The sequence below is a fragment of the Marmota flaviventris genome, chromosome 9 (genome assembly GCF_047511675.1).
Source record: "Marmota flaviventris isolate mMarFla1 chromosome 9, mMarFla1.hap1, whole genome shotgun sequence".
In the NCBI taxonomy this organism is placed as follows: domain Eukaryota; kingdom Metazoa; phylum Chordata; class Mammalia; order Rodentia; family Sciuridae; genus Marmota; species Marmota flaviventris.
In genome coordinates, this window is record NC_092506.1 from 93,272,303 (window position 1) to 93,291,710 (window position 19,408).

At 36.0% G+C, this 19,408-nt stretch overlaps 1 protein-coding gene across 1 annotated transcript in view; it reads left to right on the forward strand.

The window, feature by feature from the left end:
* Window positions 1-18,536, forward strand: part of Rab39a (RAB39A, member RAS oncogene family) — a 28,470-nt gene extending 9,934 nt beyond the window's left edge. Inside the window, exon 2 of the mRNA XM_027930603.2 lies at window positions 15,013-18,536. Within this exon, the coding sequence (XP_027786404.1) occupies window positions 15,013-15,439 (427 nt within the window). The 3' untranslated portion in view covers window positions 15,440-18,536. The remainder of the gene's footprint in view (window positions 1-15,012) is intronic.
* The last annotated feature ends 872 nt before the right edge of the window (window positions 18,537-19,408 follow it).

Consider the following 19,408-nt stretch of genomic DNA (forward strand, 5'->3'; position numbering starts at 1 on the left):
CTGCAACCCTAGCCCTCTTGCAGATTTTAATAAAGAAAAATAATCAAATAATTACAGTAAGGGATAGTAAGTACTAAAATAAATTTCAGTGGCAAAATAGAGGGAGGAATTGCCATCTGTGTTTAGAGTGAAGGCCAGTTTCAGAAGATGTATCCCAAAAAAGGTGGTGCTTGATGCTGGGACATGATGGATATGTCTGTAATAAATGGAAAACAGTAGGAAACAAAAACAATAGAAAAAGACCTGGCTTCTAGTAAAGATAGCAGACTGAACAGCTATATCTACTTTAGTTTTTTTTTTTCCTGAAATTGCTAAAATCACAATAATAATTTTTTTAAACCGTAAACCCTCCTGAACAAAGAGATAACAGCAACAAAATTTGGGAAGAAGGAAAACTGTTGGGGCATGATAAATGAATGGTCAGACTCAAGATAACTGAATTATGGGGCTGTGTAGTTCAGTGGTAGAATATATATGCATGAGGCACTGAGTTCAATCTTGAGCACTGAAAAAAAATTTTTTTTAATGATTTCTAAACTAATGGTTGAAAAAAATCCAAAACCCACTTGATGCATACCATTGAATCCTCCAAAGACTCACAAAATGGTGGCACCAGATAGTTCTGGAAGTGGGAGTGCTAAAGGATGGATCACTATCAGTCTGTTTAAAGAAAGATTGGATCTTCACATCCCCTTACATCCTCTACACACCAAGGGACTTCTTCTCCCATGTTGTCAAAAAACTGAAAACTAATTCTTGAAAAGAATTAAACATAAGGCCTTTGGATGAAAGCACCAGAAATGATTGGGGTTGTGGTCCCTTGTTAAAAAGTAAGACCTTTAAGGGAATATATGCATGGTAGATGCCCTCTGCCCTCTTCCTGGACATAGCTCCCAGAATGCTAGTAGTCAAGCCTTCACCCTTCAGACAGGACATTGGTGAAGTCAGTTCTGACGAATCTGACCAAGCCACAAGGAAAGTCTTAAAGATACCAATATTAGAGTTTCCACCAACTAAATAATCCCGACTAATCATCTTATAATGAGGCCTTTAATCTCAATGGAAAATTATAAGAAATAATAGAAAATCTTTAATGTGAAACCTTGAGACAAACCAACAGGAAACAACTAGAGAAACAAAAACTTAATAAAGGAGATGGGAATATTTAAAAACTAAACAAAAATTGTCTTTAATTTCCTCAGAGATAATAAACGGAAAAAAATTGCAATCATTAAAAAGGAACAGGATACTAAAAAAGAATATTCTAAGAACAAAAGAGCTTTTGAAACTACCATTAAAAAAAGAAGTTGAGGGGGAGCTGGGGTTGTGGCTCAGTGGTAGAGCATTTGCTTAGCATGTGGGAGGCCCTGGGTTCAATCTTCAGCACCACATAAAAATAAATAAATAAAATAAAGGTATTATGTTCAATTACAACTGAAAAAAAATATTTAAAAAAGTTGAGGGGCTGGGGTTGTAGCTCAGTGGTAGAGCACTTGCCTAGCATATGTGAGGCACTGGGTTCAATTCTCAGCAACACATTAAAAAAAATAAAGATATTGTGTACATCAATCATCTACAACTAAAAATTAAAAAAAAAGAAGTTGAGAAAATCTCTAAAAAAAAAAAAAAAAAGGACAAAAGACAAAGGCAGAGGGGAAAAATTGTTTATATTAAATAAGAGAGTCAGTCCAAAAAGTTCAGTGTACAAGTATTAGGCATTCCATAAAAAGAGATCAGAAAAAAACAGAGGGGAGAAATCAAAACAATAAATAATTTACCAAATTTATATGGGTAGTATAACATAAATGTTAAGAAATGATCTTGGGGCTGGGGATGTGGCTCAAGCAGTAGCATGCTCGCCTGGCATGCGTGCAGCCAGCGTTCGATCCTCAGCACCACATACAAACAAAGATGTTGTGTCCGCCGAAAACTAAAAAAAAAAATAAATATTAAAAAAAAATTCTCTCTCTCTCTGTCTCTCTCACTCTCTCTTTAAAAAAAAAAAAAGATTTGACAGTGACTGAAACTGCCTTCTTAAAAAAAAAAAAAAAAAAGAAATGATCTTACCAAAATTATGGTATAACAATATTGTTAAGTTCAAGGAGTGGGAAACGTACACAGGTAACTTTGATAAAAACACAAACCTAATAAAAGAGAGAAACTAGAAGGCAAAGAACCTCATCTATTCAATTGACTTGGAAATAAAAGCTGGATAATTTTAGAGATGGAATGAAGTGAGAAAAGGATAAACATCAATTGTAAATTCTCAGATATAGAGAGATATAGGAAGTCATGAAACAAAGCAGTATGGAGAAATCCATATAGAAGCGGACAGCAGTCACAGAAATGGTAGGAGAATTATAACCCAAGAAAACATACCCCTTATGTTAGATCATATAATCCTCTCTATGTTATATAGAAAATAAAGTAACCTTGAGAAGCTAGACATCTCGTTATTGTTATGGAAACAAAATCAGAAAGCATTGGGATAAGTGCCTTTCCAAATAGAAAATACTCATTTTTTTCACCTAGAAGACAGTGAAACTAGAAACCTTTCTCATTAATTTCCAGATAAACTTTCAGTTTTTACACATAAGTTGTTCTACCTTCCAGAATCCACTAAAAAGGACAATTTGATAGTTCTTTAGAAAATGTGGACAATTTCAACTATAAGTTTATGGTGTGTGCAGTTATTCAATCTATGACCCCCTTTGACCTTACTTTCAGTATCAAAAGGAGGTGAGATTTTTTTGTATTTCACTCTTTATTCTCCAATTTCCTCAACCTAATAGGGTATGAATTTACTAATTCAATTGTTTGTTTATTTATTTACAAATATTAGTAGTACACTTGCATATACAGTTCAGTTTCAAGCACTAGGGAAAGAGTATCCCTCACCAAAAAAAGTCCTTTATTCTGAGTTGTCTTCTAATGGGAGGAGTCAGGTTATAAACAAATAAGCTGGAAAAATTATAGGATGTCAGAATATGTTAATCATAACAAAGAATAATAAAGTATAAAAGGCAAATAGAGACTGCTGGGTTGATAAGAAGCACCATTAAACAATAAAGAATTTACCAAATTTATATGGATAGTATAACATAAACGTTAAGAAATGATCTTACCAAAATTATGGTATAACAATATTGTTAAGTTCAAGAGTGGGAAACAGGTAGTGATAAGTACACAGGTAACTTTGAAAACAAACCTAATAAAAGAGAGAAACTAGAAGACAAAGAACCCCATCTATTCAATTGACTTGGAAATAAAAGCTGGATAATTTTAGAGATGGAATGAATGATGATCTGTCATGAAAGGAAAATAAAAGGTGGCCACAGAACAATTCGTTCATGTATCCATATGGTCCATTAGGTCTTGTCAGTATTATATAGAACTTCTATAATCATAGACCAGGTTTTTGATAAAAAGACCCTGGAATTATACCAACAAAAAGAGTTCTGATGTTTGTTTGGATGATAGCGCCCACTTGTAATCTCAGTGACTCCGGAGGATAAGGCAGGAGGATTTTGTGTTCAAAGCCAGCCTCAGCAACAACGCGGTACTTAGCAACTCAGTGAGACCCTGTCTCTAAATAAAATACAAAAAAAGGCTAGGGATGTGGCCCATTGGTTAAGTGCCCCTGGGTTCAATCCCAGTGTCAAAAAAAAAAAAGAATTACCCTAAGTGTAAAGTGCCAGGTTTCAGGATCTTAGGCAGGGGCAGGGATTAGTCAATAGTAATCAGTAGTAATAAAAGGTATGGGAGACTTGTATTTTAGTCTTTGGAAATCAGTTCTGAGGGCCAGCTTTACAAGGCAAGAGAAGCAGGTAAATAAAACATCAACACAGTGACTATTCCCAGAAGGACAGAAGGAATATAATGTCATGGTGAATAAGAGGCACTCACGAGGCTAATGTGTTCATAGGCTACTAGCTGCCAACAGCCTTTGGCATTCTCTAAATGCCTATTTTAAAGTTGGCCAAACCACAAGAAGGGCATTTCCAGGATGAAACATCTGGCTCATTTTTTATCTAAGTCAGCAAGTGCTCAATATTTTGTGGCTCTTTTAAAGAGTTCTATGTCCATAGCAAAGCTCATAATAACATACAAGATATAAAGAGAGAGATATATAGATATAGATAGTACATAATATATATAAAACCTTGCCACTTACATTTAAAATTTTACTTATAAGTAACTTATAAAATTATGCTGTCTCAATCACTTGTCTATATATTATTTCAGGGAAAAAATTAAATATAATCTTGAGCATTCAGATGCCTATAGAATTTGTCTTTCATGTGACAATAGCATCTTGTTTTCTGTGCCTACCAGGAAAATAGATAACTTGTCTGAGATATCATTTACATTTTTTAGAATCTCAATAATCATATCATTTGTGTCAAAAAGATTATAAATTCCCTGCTGAGTGTGCTGGTGCACACATATAATCCTAGTGACTTGGGAGACTGAGGCAGGAGGGTCAGAAGTTCAAGGCCAGCCTCAGCAACTTAGTGCCTAATCAACTTAGTGAGACCCTGTCTCAAAATAAAAAATAAAAAGGGTTGGGAATGTGGCTCAGTGATAAAGTGCCCTGGGTTCAATCCCCAGTAAAAGAAAAGATTACAAATTTGCTAAGGTATTTGTCATTCACACTTGATCGAATTAATCATATATTAAGTAATTCTTTGTAAATGTGTTGCTGAAAGCTTGGTCCTTGTCCCTGATGCCAATCCAATAATGAGGACACAGTTTTGAGAAAAAGAAAGGAGAAGGTTTATTACTTTGCTAGCAAAGGAGAAACACTGGGGACTCCTGTCCCAAAGACTGTGATTCTGCCCATCAACAGGAACAGGAAGTTGTGTTTTGTTTTTGTTTGTTTGTTTGTTTTTTGGGTTTTTTTAGTTGTAGTTGGACATAATATCTTTATTTATTTTTACGTGGTGCTGAGGATCGAACCCAGTGCCTCGCAGATACTAGGCGAGCGCTCTACCACTGAGCCACAACCCCAGCCCCAGGAAGTTTTTAAGAGGTGACTTATTACATTACACTTGTTTTCTGTCTGGAGATGTAATTCACTTGTTCATTTGGGAGATAGTCATTTCTGAGATCTTCTGGTGCCATCCTCAACGTCTGGATTACTTCATTCCTATGGTAGGTGTCTACTTAGGGACGGATAAATCTGCGTAAAATGGGGAAGAAAAGTAATCCTTATTCCCTTGACATTAGGGAAGGGGGGAGATTAGGGAGGAGCAGGGAGAGAGGAAGAGAAAAAACATAAAAAATAAGTTGCAAGGCTGGGATTGTGGCTTGGAGGTAGAGTGCTTGCCTAGCATGCATGAGTCACTGGTTTCGATCCTCAGCACCACATAAAATAAAAAATAAAGATATTGTGTCCACCTGTAACTAAAAAATAAATATTAAAAAAATAAAAATAAGTTGCAGTGGCAGAGCAGCAAGGTTTATATTTAAAGCATAAAGTGGACCACTTTTAACAAAATGTAAGCAAACTCTGGTGCTGTTTCATAATCACTTGTCTATATATTATTTCAGGGGAAAAAATTAAAGAGAGGGAACTTAAACAACTAAAACTTTTTACATGAACAAGACAACCATTTTTCTTCTCTGTTATTCTGAAGCAATACATATGTAAAAATGAACTTTGTGGGGGCTGGGAATATAGCTCAGTTGTAGAGTGTTTGCTTCGCATGCACAATGCCCTGGGTTCAATCCCTAGCACCACACACACAAAAAAAAAAAAAGAAAGAAAGAAAGAAAGAAAATGAACTTTGTGGATGAATAAAGAAAATATGCTACATACACACAATGGAATATTATTCAGCCATAAAAAGAAGGCAACACTGTCATACACTAAACATGGATGAACCTTCAGGACATTATGTTTAGTGAAATAAGCCACTTAAAGAAGGACAAATACTGCATAATTCCACTTATACGAGGTAAATACTTATTTACCTTTAAAAAAGCAAAGTAGAATGATGATTGTCAAAGGACAGGGGAGGGGGAAGAGGAAGAGTTTCTGTTCAGTGGATATAAAGTTTTAGTCATGCAAAATGAGGAACTGATAGTGATCTGCTGTATAACACAGTGCTTATAGTTAACACTACGATACTGTACACTTAAAAATTGTTAAGTGGATAAATCTCACTGTGTTTTTCACAATTTTTAAATTAACTTCAAGCTGATTCATAAACAAAAAATTGTACATATTTATCGGGTACCATGTGATATTTTGATATGTGTATATATTGTACATGTTTAAATTAGATTAAACATATCTATGTCCTCAAACATTTGTATTTCTTTTTTTCTTTTTTAAATTTTATTTATCCAGGATTCTTTGTGTGCTGTTCATTCCTAGCCCTGCCAAGGCCCAGGAGGATGTCATCACCCACATTTCTTTCTTTCATGTGGTGCTGGGGATCAAACCCAGAGTCTTGTGCATGACTATGCAAGCACTCTACCCCTGATCTACATAGCCAGCTCCACATTTGTATTTCTTTATGGTGAAAACATTTAAAACCCTTTATTTTGATTTTTGAAATATGTAGTACATTACCATTACCTGTAGTCACAGTTAAAAAAAAAAAAAAAGAATTAACTATGGAGGTGTGGCTGTGGCTGAGTGGTAGAGTGCTCGCCTCGTACATGTGAGGCAACTGGGTTCCATCCTCAGCACCACATAAAAATAAATAAAGAAAATAAAGATATTGTGTCCATCTAAAAACTAAAAAAAAAAAAAAATCTATGCTGACTTTATCAGTTAGATCTTTGGTAGATAGGAAACAAGAAACATGTCTGAGTCACAGAAACTTGTAAGAAAGCTAGAGGATCAGGCTTAAAATGAACCAAAAGATCCCATGAATTCTGAGCATCAGAACCACAGGAAGTCTGTGTGGTCCTCATGATGCAATTGCTCCTTTTCTGCCTACTCACTACCATAAGAAGCCCCACATGGGGGCTGGGATTGTGACTCATGGTAGAGTGCTTGCCTAGCAGGTGTGAGGTACTGGGTTTGATTGTCAGCACTGCATATAAGTAAATGAATAAAATAAAGGCCCATCAATGTCTAAAAAATATATTTAAAAAAAAAAGAAGCCCCACATGGCCAGTTGGCAACCTCAGCTGCTAATTCAACAGTGTCCTCCAATGAACGTATTTCTCCCTTTCTTATGGTTTGGATATGCAGTGTCCCACCCAAAAAGCTCAGGTGTGACTCCATGCTGGAATGTTCAGGGGTAGAATGGTTGGATTTTGAAAGTTATAACCTAATTAGTCAATTAATCCATTAAATATGGATTAACTGATGCTAACTGGACATCTGGAGTGGCTAGAGGAAGTAGGTCACTGGGGCATGACTTTGGGGTTTTATATTTTTGTCTCTAGTGACTCTAGTGAGCAGAGCTCTCTCTCTCTGCTTCCTGGTTCCCACATCCTGAGCTACTTTCCTCTGCCACACCCTTTTGCCTTGATGTTCTGCCTCACCTCGGGAACATAGCTACAGAGTTAACCAACCATAGAGTGGACCTCTGAAACCATGAGACACAATAAACTTTTTCTCCTCTAAATTGTTCTTGTTGGGTCTTTTGGTCAGAGCAACAAAAAAGCTGACTAAAACACCCTTGAATACTAAAACTGTTATATCAGCATAGTTCAGAGTCACAGGGATTAGATGCAACAAAAAATTTTAGTGACTCATTAAGTGCAATTGTGAGAGGCACCATCACCCAATTTTCACCCTTTGCTTCCCATACTACAGCTTCTGTTTATGAGGGAAAACTCCACTTAACTGTTTTGATCTACTTTAGAATGTGTATATCCTGAAGGATTGGGCCAAAATCTTACAAGGTGTCATAACTTGGACATGGACATAAATCAGTCCTATTAACCCAGTTTTATAGGGCCGTATGTCTCTAGGTGTTAGTGACATGATAAGATCAATGAGTCCCTTGTCATCAGCCCTTTTTCCTGTCTCTGCTACTATTAAATGAATTCTTTAGTTGTTAGCAACATGTAGAACATCATAACCGTATATAATGCATTCCTAAATTAATGGATAGTATTACTAGCACAGCCTGATTCCAGATTAAATACCTTACAATGAGGACATGTCAGCAGTCCACTCCATGAGTAAGGCACCACATCCAAGTTGTCAGTAGCTACCGGAAAACTGGGTAGTAAGCAATGATAGTCTAGGCCAGCCTAGAAAAGAGAAAGTCTCTACTGAGCTCAGGCACAGCCTCCCTCTCTGTACCATGATTACTTTGAGTTCAAACTGGAGTGACAATACTAATAACTATAGGTCCATTCTGCTCTACTAATGATAAGAACTCCATGAGGCAGCTTTTGGTAAGCATTCACATAAGATACAAGTATTGATATACTCTAGACTCATGCATCTTCCCCAAATCTCCAATTACCAGTCCTCCAATTATGTTTTGTTGTTGTTGTTTTGGTTTAGTTTGGTTTGGGGGTTTTGTTTTTAAACCTATCAATCCTATTAGCCTCTGCTCATGGTTTGGTGTCGATCTTTACCTGTATGCCTCCATCCCTCCTGGAAAAAGTAGGCAATGAGTTGCACCACTAGAAGCCCCACAAGTTGGAGAGTTTCTCTTTTCCATTAATCTTCAAGTTCACCATAGAGGGGAGCTGGCTGATGCTAATATATATTTTTAGAGCCATTTTGTGAGACGTATTTACATATTTCTTCTTTAAATATAGGGAAATATAGATATGGCTGTGGGTTCAGAGGGTGATGTATAAGTCTTGTTGCTCCAGGTTTGTTCAGGTCCCACCCTATACTCCTGCCTGTATATATGACTTCTGCTTGGTGATGAAGCTCCAGTCTGGTAAATCACAGAACACTCAGCTCCTGGTGAGCACTCAGATTGCAAGGTCTTTGGGTGTTCTGTAGCCAGGCATTTACTCTTTATCAAAGCCAGGTTATAAACCAAGAGCTATTTTTCAAAAGTATAATAGCCTTTGACAAAAAGCATAACTTTATTCCAAAATGCCACTCCTACAATTGTCCAGTAGAGGTTTCCATGGGCTTAATTGAACATCCCAGTCTGCTGTAGGCACTATATACAGCTACCATTAGATCTGATGGCCCATGACCCAAATAGCAAATTGCTTTCAGTATAGTTTAGACCAACCAAAGGAACTTCACATTTTCAGTCTTCTTAAAGTGGGTAGCCTTTTGGGTTGCCCACTTAATGGGTCAGAGAAGCACATTTTACTATACAAATTACCTTCAAAATTCAAAAAGGTTCACCAGGTATTATGTACCTTTCTTATTGTAGGGAACATAATGTATTAAACTTATCTTTTTGTTTTCTTCAATCTGCTCCTGATTAAAGAACCACTTCACTCAAGAAACAGCAGAGATTGCTGGCTAGTATATTTTCATGGGGCGTGTGTTTCTGAATATTTGATTTACCTCTTACATGATATTCTCATAGCAATTCAGTGACCTTGGTGTGAGAATATAAGACCACACTACTAATGGATCTACTATTGAACAACTTTCTTTTTTGTACTGCTGTTATCCTTTTCCCTCAAATTTCCTTACTCTGTCATTTTTCCTATTTCCCCAACAGCTATGTATATGACTCTGAAATCAACTATTCATTAACTCACTAAGATAGATTGAGTACCCTTCATGTGCCAGGCACTTGTAAACCACTGGGTATTCACCAGTGAGCAAACTAAACATGGCACCTGCATGCCTGTCACATAAGAAGCCAGTAGCATGGATGCAGAAAATGGAAAGGAAGGAGAAAAGATGTTTTGCCAGAGTCCATGATGCAGCTGAAAGTTTTTGAACACACATTGACCCTGTCCCCTGACCTGAGAATTAGACTCTAACCAAGCAGAGCAGCCATTTGTCCGTCTATAGAGGAATTCATAAAAGGGCTAAAGTGTTCCTCCAGTTCTCATTTGTGTAAAGAACAGTTTAATGGAAATTCCATTTCTTCCTGGGGCAGAAATCTAAATGTGAGAAAAGAGGGAGAAGAATTTCTCTTAATACTAGAAGTATTCCTCAGCAGTATTGAACCTATTGCCATCTATCCTAGCTGGCAACCCATGCTGGGTTCACAAAATCTGACTATTCCAATAACTTAAGAAAACAACAACGAAGCACTCAAACACACAGAAGTACCTTTTCAAAATCTGAGACAGCTCTCCAACCTTAAGGGTCAGGGAAATAGAGAGAGCCACTGTAATTCTTTATTCTTATATAGGGGACACACAGGAGGAGGTTCCATGGAATATTCTATCCCAAAAAGGGCAAAGGTGTAGGATTACAAAGGAATAGGTGAGTGTAACTCAACCCCAGCAGGTGACACCTACTCCTGGAGCCACGCCTTGTTATCCAAGCTGGGGTAACACCCAAGTTACTGAGACCTGACACTATCGCACCAGACTGAATGCAATAATTGTTCAGAACCCCGTGTATCAGGACTTAAAGGCATCTGCATCCAGGGCAGCTCCTGACAAATACCCACTTGGGATTATCTATAATTAATTCATACTGACACCAGTCTGCCTGATTGAGTGATATTCCCCAGAAACTTTCAGTTGCATGATGGACTGATCAAGAAATAGAGTTTTCCCAGATGAATATGTTAGAGGGAGAAGGGCTTGGGATTGTAGCTGTTTCCATACAGTGATAATGATGACAGAATCTAAGATATGGAAAAAGGTACACATAGGTGATAGAGTTGATCAGTGGATTACAAATCTTGAAGAAATTAAAAGAATTATTGTGGTAAAAATATGCAGGCAGGCAGTGAGAGTTTGATTAAAAAATGGACTTTGTGAATTTGCAGACTTGGAGATGGTGAATGTTTCTGCTGATGATAAAAGAAGAAAGGAAGAATGTAGGAGAAAGTTTATGAGTGGAATTCAAGAGACTAGGAGATGACATTGGAAAACACATACAAATTGATGTTGAAATCAGTAGGCAAAAGGACAGGAATTGAAAAAGAAAAACAAAGTAAACTGCTAAAATCTTGAATACATGGAAAATGACCAAGCAGTTGGCAGATGACAAGCCAGATGGCGTAAGCCTCTCAGGAGAGGAGGATTTTTTTTTTTACAATAAGGGTTGGGAGGGAATAACTATCTGGATGTGGTATTGAGGAAACATAAGCCAGCACCTCCTGATCCTACAGAATAAGCAACAGGAATGTGCTGCAGAGAAAGCAAGTTTCAGGAGTTGGATAAAACATTCTGAGGAAACTGTTCCTCGGGAAATGAAATAATATATGCTGACAGTACAGCCTTCAGAGTATAAAACAAGCAGATTTCTTTTATAATCAAAACCAGGGAATAGTAGTGTGGCTCTATAGCAGAGTGTATGCTTAGCATGTGAAGTCCTGGGTCCAGTTCCCAGAACCAGAAAAAAAAAAATGTTCTTGGGAAGGACAAGGAGCTACTAAGAGCTTGTAGCCCTGATCCCTGCCCTCTATAACTCACCTTTCCTATCGTATCACATCATTATAACCCCTTTATCATTCTTGCCAGAGGATGGTCTCACAGCTCTTAATTCCACCTTTATACACATGAGACCAGTTTACAATCCATTTATGGATTACTCTCTCCCTTTCTTCCTTCTGTTCTTCTTGCCTTTCCTCTGTTTTTTTCCTTTAAGTCATCCGTTCATTCAGTGAGGCTTTCAAATCCCAGAAGGAAATAAATATAAAGTAATATGGAAAAAAAAGTATTGTTGCTTTTAAAGAATTGTTACTTATCATGAATTCTTAAGTTCCTTAGTGGGAGAACCACCTATGTAGTTCTTTTGAGTTCTGTTCCCTACCTCTTCATAATAACTTCAAAAACTTCTAAAGACCTAAAGGAGGAAGGTCCAGAGAAAAAATTTCCTCATTACATCATTACCTGTAAGACCTCCCTTTCAAGTTCAAGTTTTCTATCTGAAGGCCTGCCCTTTCCCTGACTGACAGCAGGGATACCCTATTGTTTCAGGAAAAACCGTATCCCATGGACAACTATATATAAATCTGAAGCCAAGCCTAATGAGGTCAGAATTCTACTTTCTTTTCTTTTTCTTTTTCTTTCTTTCTTTTTTTTTTTTTTTTGGCAGTACTGGGGATTGAAGATTGAATTTGGGTTAGGTAAGTACTTGACCCCTGAGCTACATCTCCAGCTCTCACAGGTCAGAGTTCTAAACATAATATCTAGACTCACACACAGAATTTGGAGATCCGGTTATTACATAGAAAATGTCAGATGTCATATTGAGACCTTTATTCCAACTATTAATAAGGATAGTTTTGTAGAGTGTATTACAAATACTTTGCTATAGGATGATTTTCCAACTGTATTCCAAATTTGATTTCCAAAATTAAATACCAGGGACTAGAAAACATGGTATTTCCTACATGTGTAAGACATGCCTCAGTGTACTACGTAAGCATTTCAATATTGACTTTTCAACCACAAAAGGCACATTGTAAAAAATTATAGTAATGGCAAATTAAATTTGGGAGAGGGTAAAATAATGCAAACTTGGTGCCTGAATAAATTAAAGCTTTCAGTCTAACAAGACAGCCTTAATTAAGTTTCTCTTATGACACTGCACATCTGCCTAAATTCAAACATATAAAGATAAAGTGGCAAAACAATAACAAATTAACTATCCTGTGAAAATAATAAAAAAAAAAAACAGCAACAACTTAAATGAACGGCATTATTTATAGCCTGCTAAAGATTGTGGGAGATTTTTCTTATTGGCAATTACTGTGCAGTAATGTAATCCTCAAGAATAGTGTTTTAGAAATAGTCATTCAAGAACCTATTAGGAATTATGAGGAGAAACTGGGAGGCAGGAGAAGTAGAAAAGCGAGGTAAAATACTTTCTTCACATTCTGACAACAAAAGTATTTGTGGTATTGGGTCATTGAACTGAGCTGTAGCTTTAGCAATAAGGATAATGAAGATGTATGAAAGATGGAGAATAGGAGAGCACCAGACAATCCACTGGCACTTCACAAAAATCTTTGTGCCTCAGGCAAATAGTCAGGTAGTTTTATGAGAAGCATTGGCAACTTAGAAACACACACACTCACACACACAGGATCCCTGACTCAGAACACTTAGCTCTTTCCCTCTCCAAGATGATTCACTAATCCAGTATAACAAACATTTAATAACATCTATATTTGCCAGGCAACATGATTATTAGGTACACACATTTTAAAAAATTATTTTTTGACCTTCAAGGAACTTGGAATTGAGTAGGAGACATACCAGTAAATCCAGTCAGCACATTGTGAAATTTGATATAATCATGAGGGCAGTGAGGCAACAACAGTTCAGTGGAAATAAGAGAAGGAGTGCCTAAGACAGAGCCTAAGAGTCAGTGGCAGGGAAGGCCTTCCAGGTGATGTAATTCCTGAGCTGACTATTGAAGGAGATATAGGAGTTTGCTAGACAGAAAAGGGCTACAAGGCATGATAGGTAGAGAAAATAACATAGGTAAGGGCAAGAAACAAACAAACAACAACAAAAAACAACAGTGCTGTCTTGCCACGTTACCTCATAATTCAGCCAGGAAACAGGTGGCACAATAGTAGGTTAACTGAAAAGAGCTGAATAAAGTGACTATTTCCAGAGATGTCAAAGTCAAGGGCAGTAACAAAGGATGTTGAAGCATCTAGGGAATAGCAACAGTGTGAGGCCATTAACTACCTGGCTGGAAGAAATATTTGATAGAATGGTACTATCAAAACTTGATGACAGCTGTAGCCATGGGAAAGGGACTACCCAAAAGGAACTTTACCAGAAGCAGAGGAATACAACCACTGCTGTGCCATGCCCAACAGAGACAAAGGAAGGAATAGATATCCTTATTTCCCTTTCCTCCAGTCCCCATCTAGCATCCCCCATTGGCTGACCTCCATTTGGAGATCTTTCTCCAAAGGCCAGATTCCTAAAGCCGAGAAAAGAGTAGAGACGAATCCTTGGAGGGGCAAACTGAGAATCACTAGCACACCTCAGATTCATATCCCAGGTCCAAATAACTTCCTGTTTCTTGAATAGGTATAGCAGAGGCATATACTTGTAGCTAATATTGGAACACGTTTTCTGTTTTAGTACAAGTGTCCATAGAATGGGAGATTTGACCAACAGAATTGTATTTCTCAGTTTTGGTGGCTAGAAGCCCAAGATCAGAGTACCAGCATGGTCTGGTTCTGGTGATGACTCTTTTCTGGCTTGTAGACAGCCATCTTTTTGTGGTAGCCTCGCATGGTAGAAAGAAGACTAGAGAGTTTTGAGGTCTCTTTTATAAGAGCATTGATCCCATTCATAAGGGCCCTTCCTCATAACCTAAATTATATCCCAAAGGCCTACCTCCTAACATCAACACAATCAGGATTGGGATTTCAACATAAAGATTGGGGGAAGGGAACACAACATTCAGTCCATAATACTGCTCTTTTTTCTTTTTTCCAAACTTTTGGTGGAGGGAGTTGTTGAATTACATGACAGGCTGAGATTCTTAGGATTCACCTTGCTGTGCAACCTCTGTCCTTCTCTAGTCTTATATATATCTTTATTTTATTTGTTAATTTTTATGTGGTTCCTGGGATCGAACCCAGTGTCTCATGCAAGCTAGGCAAGCACTGAGCCACAACCCCGACGCTCTCTAGTCTTTTTATATGACTGTTTTTACCTATAATGATGCAATAATTATGCTATCAGATATTTAAAAACATAATCATAGATCATGTGAGATGACATACCATATCCATCTAAAAATATTAATGTTCTGTCAGTGTATGAAACAGGTTTGCATGTTAGTCTTATAGAATACTTTTGTTCACTTGAGACACTTTATATTTGATTTGTAAATTCTAGTTAAATCACATTAAAATATCTTCAAATTTTATTTATGGTATTACATTGTTTGAAGGAGAGGAAGATAATACATTGTCTTATACAACCCCTTTTCTCTTTATTTTTCAGATCAATAACTCGATCCTATTACCGCAACTCAGTTGGTGGATTTTTAGTATTTGACATTACTAACCGACGATCTTTTGAACATGTAAAAGATTGGCTAGAAGAAGCAAAAATGCACGTACAGCCATTTCAGATTGTATTTCTACTGGTGGGACATAAGTGTGATTTAGCTTCACAACGTCAAGTGACAAGGGAAGAAGCTGAAAAACTGTCAGCAGACTGTGGAATGAAGTATATAGAAACCTCAGCAAAAGATGCTACAAATGTAGAGGAATCCTTCACAATCTTGACAAGAGACATATATGAACTTATTAAAAAGGGAGAAATTTGTATTCAGGATGGCTGGGAAGGAGTCAAAAGTGGTTTTGTTCCAAATACTGTGCATTCTTCCGAGGAAGCAGTAAAGCCCAGGAAGGAGTGCTTTTGCTGACTTCAAACATGCCAAAGAACAAGAACAGATTGGGTGTCACTTCAGGATAAATATCAACATTAATGGCAGAAGGATGCAATGATAGCATTTTAAAAAGTTAGGCCTATACTAATACTATTTTGTAAGCTATTTGATTCAGAGCACTATGCTTGTTACACTACAAGATTGGGTATTTTGCTAAATTATCAGGCGAGGCAGACAACTTTTTGAAACTGGAGTATCTACATAATTCCCTCCATTCTTACTTCTTACCTTGTTAGCATATAGCTGACCTTAGTGTCCAGATATGTCAGTATTATGCACTTTTCTTGACAGTCCAAAATGGATTTTTTTGTCTAATTGAAGATTTTATTAGGAGTTATATTACCTTGAGTTAATTAATATTGAATATTAAAGTGCATTTAAAAGTATGCTGTTCAATTGCAAAGTAAACAGTCTCAGAAGTATTTTTTAAGAATTTAACTTTTTTTAATTTTTTTTTTTTTTTTTAGTGTGGTGCTGAGGATTGAACCCAGGACCTCACCCAAGGTAGACAAGCACTCTACCACTGAGCTACAACCCAGCCCTGAAAAATATTGACTAGGACAAAAGTAGCTGTTCCTTGTTTAAGATCCCAGATTTTTTACGATTCTCAGAAGTACTTATCCTCCCTTATTTTTGCCTGAAAGTGGGAAAATAAGTTTTATACTCATTTTTTGCTTGATTTATTGCTCTTGAAAATTTTATTTTATAAGATGTATAAGGATTCAGACAAAATATATATATATATACTTTTTTTTAGAGAGAGAGAGAGAGAGAGAGAGAATTTTTTTTAATATTTATTTTTTAGTTTTCGGCAGACACAACGTCTTTGTTTGTATGTGGTGCTGAGGATCAAACCCGGGCCGCATGCATGCCAGGAGAGCGTGCTACCGCTTGAGCCACATCCCCAGCCCTCAGACAAAATATTTTAAGCAAATATTTATAAAAACAAAAATGAAGGACCACTCAATCGCAGATATTTTGATGTTGTAGTATACTGTCTGGATTTAGACAAGAAAATACAAAATTTATTTATATACTGACATTTTCCATGAAAAAAGGAATTAACTTTGAACCACTTTCAAAATTTTCCATATAGACACAAGAATGTTTTTAGTAACAGCATTTTTGTCCAAGTAAATTTCCAAATTTTCCCATTTCAATACAATAGAAGTGTAGAAAAAAGACTTTTCTGGACAAGGAAAATGGGTTAGATGCTTGATAAATTTAGCATTCAAATTGCATTTTACAATCTCCCCAGTACAAGTAAAGATAGACAAAATGGATGAGAATCAGTTAAGAATATAAAATGACTTTCAACTTTTCTAATTTTGAATTTATTGATTAAACTTTCTCTCTTAGGACATTTTGAGCATACTATCAAATATTTTATATGACATACATGTCCATTTTGTTCTGTAAACTGTTCTTATTACAAAGAGTTACCAAATGAAGCTGCCTTTCTAGAAGCATAAAATTTTTACCACTGAACTATAGTTTCTTCATTTGTTTGAAAACCAAAATGGTATAACAGAAAGAATATTTTAGCAAGAAATTGAAAAACTTGGTTCTAAACTTGCCTTTGCTTACCAATATTTGACCATAAGGAAGTCATTTGATCTCTTTAAGCATCATTTTTCTCATTTATAAAACAAGGCTAGTGCTGGGCATGTTGGTACACACTTGTAATCCCAGCAATTTGGGATGCTGAGGCAGGAGGATCACAAGTTCAAACCCAGCCTCAGCAATTTATCAAGGCCATAAGAAATTTAGTGAGACCCTATCCCAAAATAAAAAATGAAAAGGTCTAGGGATATCTGGGTTTAACCCCCAACACCATAAAAAAAAAAGACTAATAACCTCATTTATTGAGTTTCATGGAATTATTTTAAGAATCAAGTGAATCATGAAAATAAAAAGCTTGTAAATAGAGAAAGCATTCACAAATGTGAGGTTGATATGGACTGCTCATGGGCATACATATTTACAGTGGATGAGAATTTTTTATCTTTCCTTTCATGTGTGTTCAGAAGGGGCAAAAGAAGGTACATGTTTTCATGGACCTGGGGGATTTCTGGGTTGAAGCTTATCCTCTACCCTTTTACCCTGAACCACTATTCCTCCAAAGCAGAAATGATAGGGAAGGAAGTCCCCAGAGAATTAATTCAATCAAAAGTCACATTTGAATGTGTTTTTTGTGTATCTTTGAAGTGGATATTTAATTGTATTTTCAAATACTTGTACATTTTCTAGGTTCTTGTAAGTATTTTCAATAGTGTTTATGAATAGAAGAATATAAATTATGTCACTATAAAATTTTGAATATTTACATTGTCAACTTTTTTTATATTATTAAATTAATTTCACATGAGTGAATTCATACCATAATTGACCAGATGAGAAATATTTGTCGCCCAAAATGTGAAGTAGACTATTTTTACTATTACAATTTTAAATCTTAAAAATCATCAGTCCAAAATGGCATAAGCTCAACTACTAGGTATCTAACAGCAATTTCAAGTATAGTCACCTGTGCCTACTTGTAAAGTTAAACAGCTATAATATAAAATGTGACTTAACTTTCAGTGGACACCCTTTATAATATTTATGTTGGATGAGACTAATTATTCAGGCTGAAGGATTTGATATGTTCCAAGATTTAGAACAGAATTAAGAAACTAGGAGAAACAATTTGGAAAGCAGAACCCAAAAATTTAATACTTGAATAAGTAGAAGCAAGCCTAGCACTCTGGTCTCCTAACATCTTGATTACCATGCTTGTGGGGGGGGGGGGTGAGTTATTGTGTCAGTGTGTGTGTGTGTACACATGCCTGCATGCATGTACTCACATGAGCATGCATGTGCACATGGCTGGTTGTTGAGGAATGTGAGGAAAGGGGAAGTATAATCAGATGGAATCAACAAAATTCTAAATTTGGGTTAAATCATTTTTATATTTTAGAGAAGCTGTTTGTGATAAAACCATAGTACAGCGAATAATGACTGCAAAGATCTGAGTTCTTAAACAAGATTGCCAAACACCTGTATACCCTTAGCCAGATATCTTTATTCATTTATATATATATATATATATATATATATATATATATATATATATATATATAATAGCTGACCTATTTTTTATACATTACTGTGGAAAATATGGATAATAATTCCAAAAATAGTAAAAATTTTTGCTCTAGGCAAAACATTTTGACTAAGTTTCTTAGTAATCTTATTCTTGATTTATGTTAAAATTACTTCATTTAAAATTAACTTTTAGCTCATTTAAAATTTAAAGCTAATGATGTAACTAATTACTAAATAGTAATTTTTAAAAAGAAATGAAAAACTATCTAATTGTATAGTAACCTTTTCCATAATAGAAATTACTCATCTTGAGCTGCATTAACACCTTGAGTGCATGTAGTGATGTGATGATTCATTAAATAGTAAGCTTTAAACCAAAATGTTTAAGTAATCAGAATGCTTTTAAATGTGGCCTTTATATGCATAATAGTAGCAAACAAGATTTCTTGAGCCTAGAAGATGGAGTTTAGGATTCTAGAAGTCTGAAGCACTCCATGATTTTTTTGTGTGTGTGGCAACTGAAAAACCATCTTTTATATTATGGTTAAGATAACTTTACTAGAACAAAGTCTTTTTAGCAAACTTTTCATCATTAAAAAATGAATCTATGGATTACTAAAATCATTTTGAGAGTATTTTAATATTTTAATCTGTTTTTATACTGCCCTTTACTCAATTAAGAACAAAACTTCCATTAACTTCAAAGAGTGCACTGAATTTCAGTAATTTAAGTCTGTTACAGTGAGGAGGACTAGGAAGACTAAACAACCATTTTGTAAGCATATTCATTTGTTTACCACTAACTGCCTGGAAAGATTTAGCTTGGAAATGCAAAGGAAATATATAATCTTTAGGGAA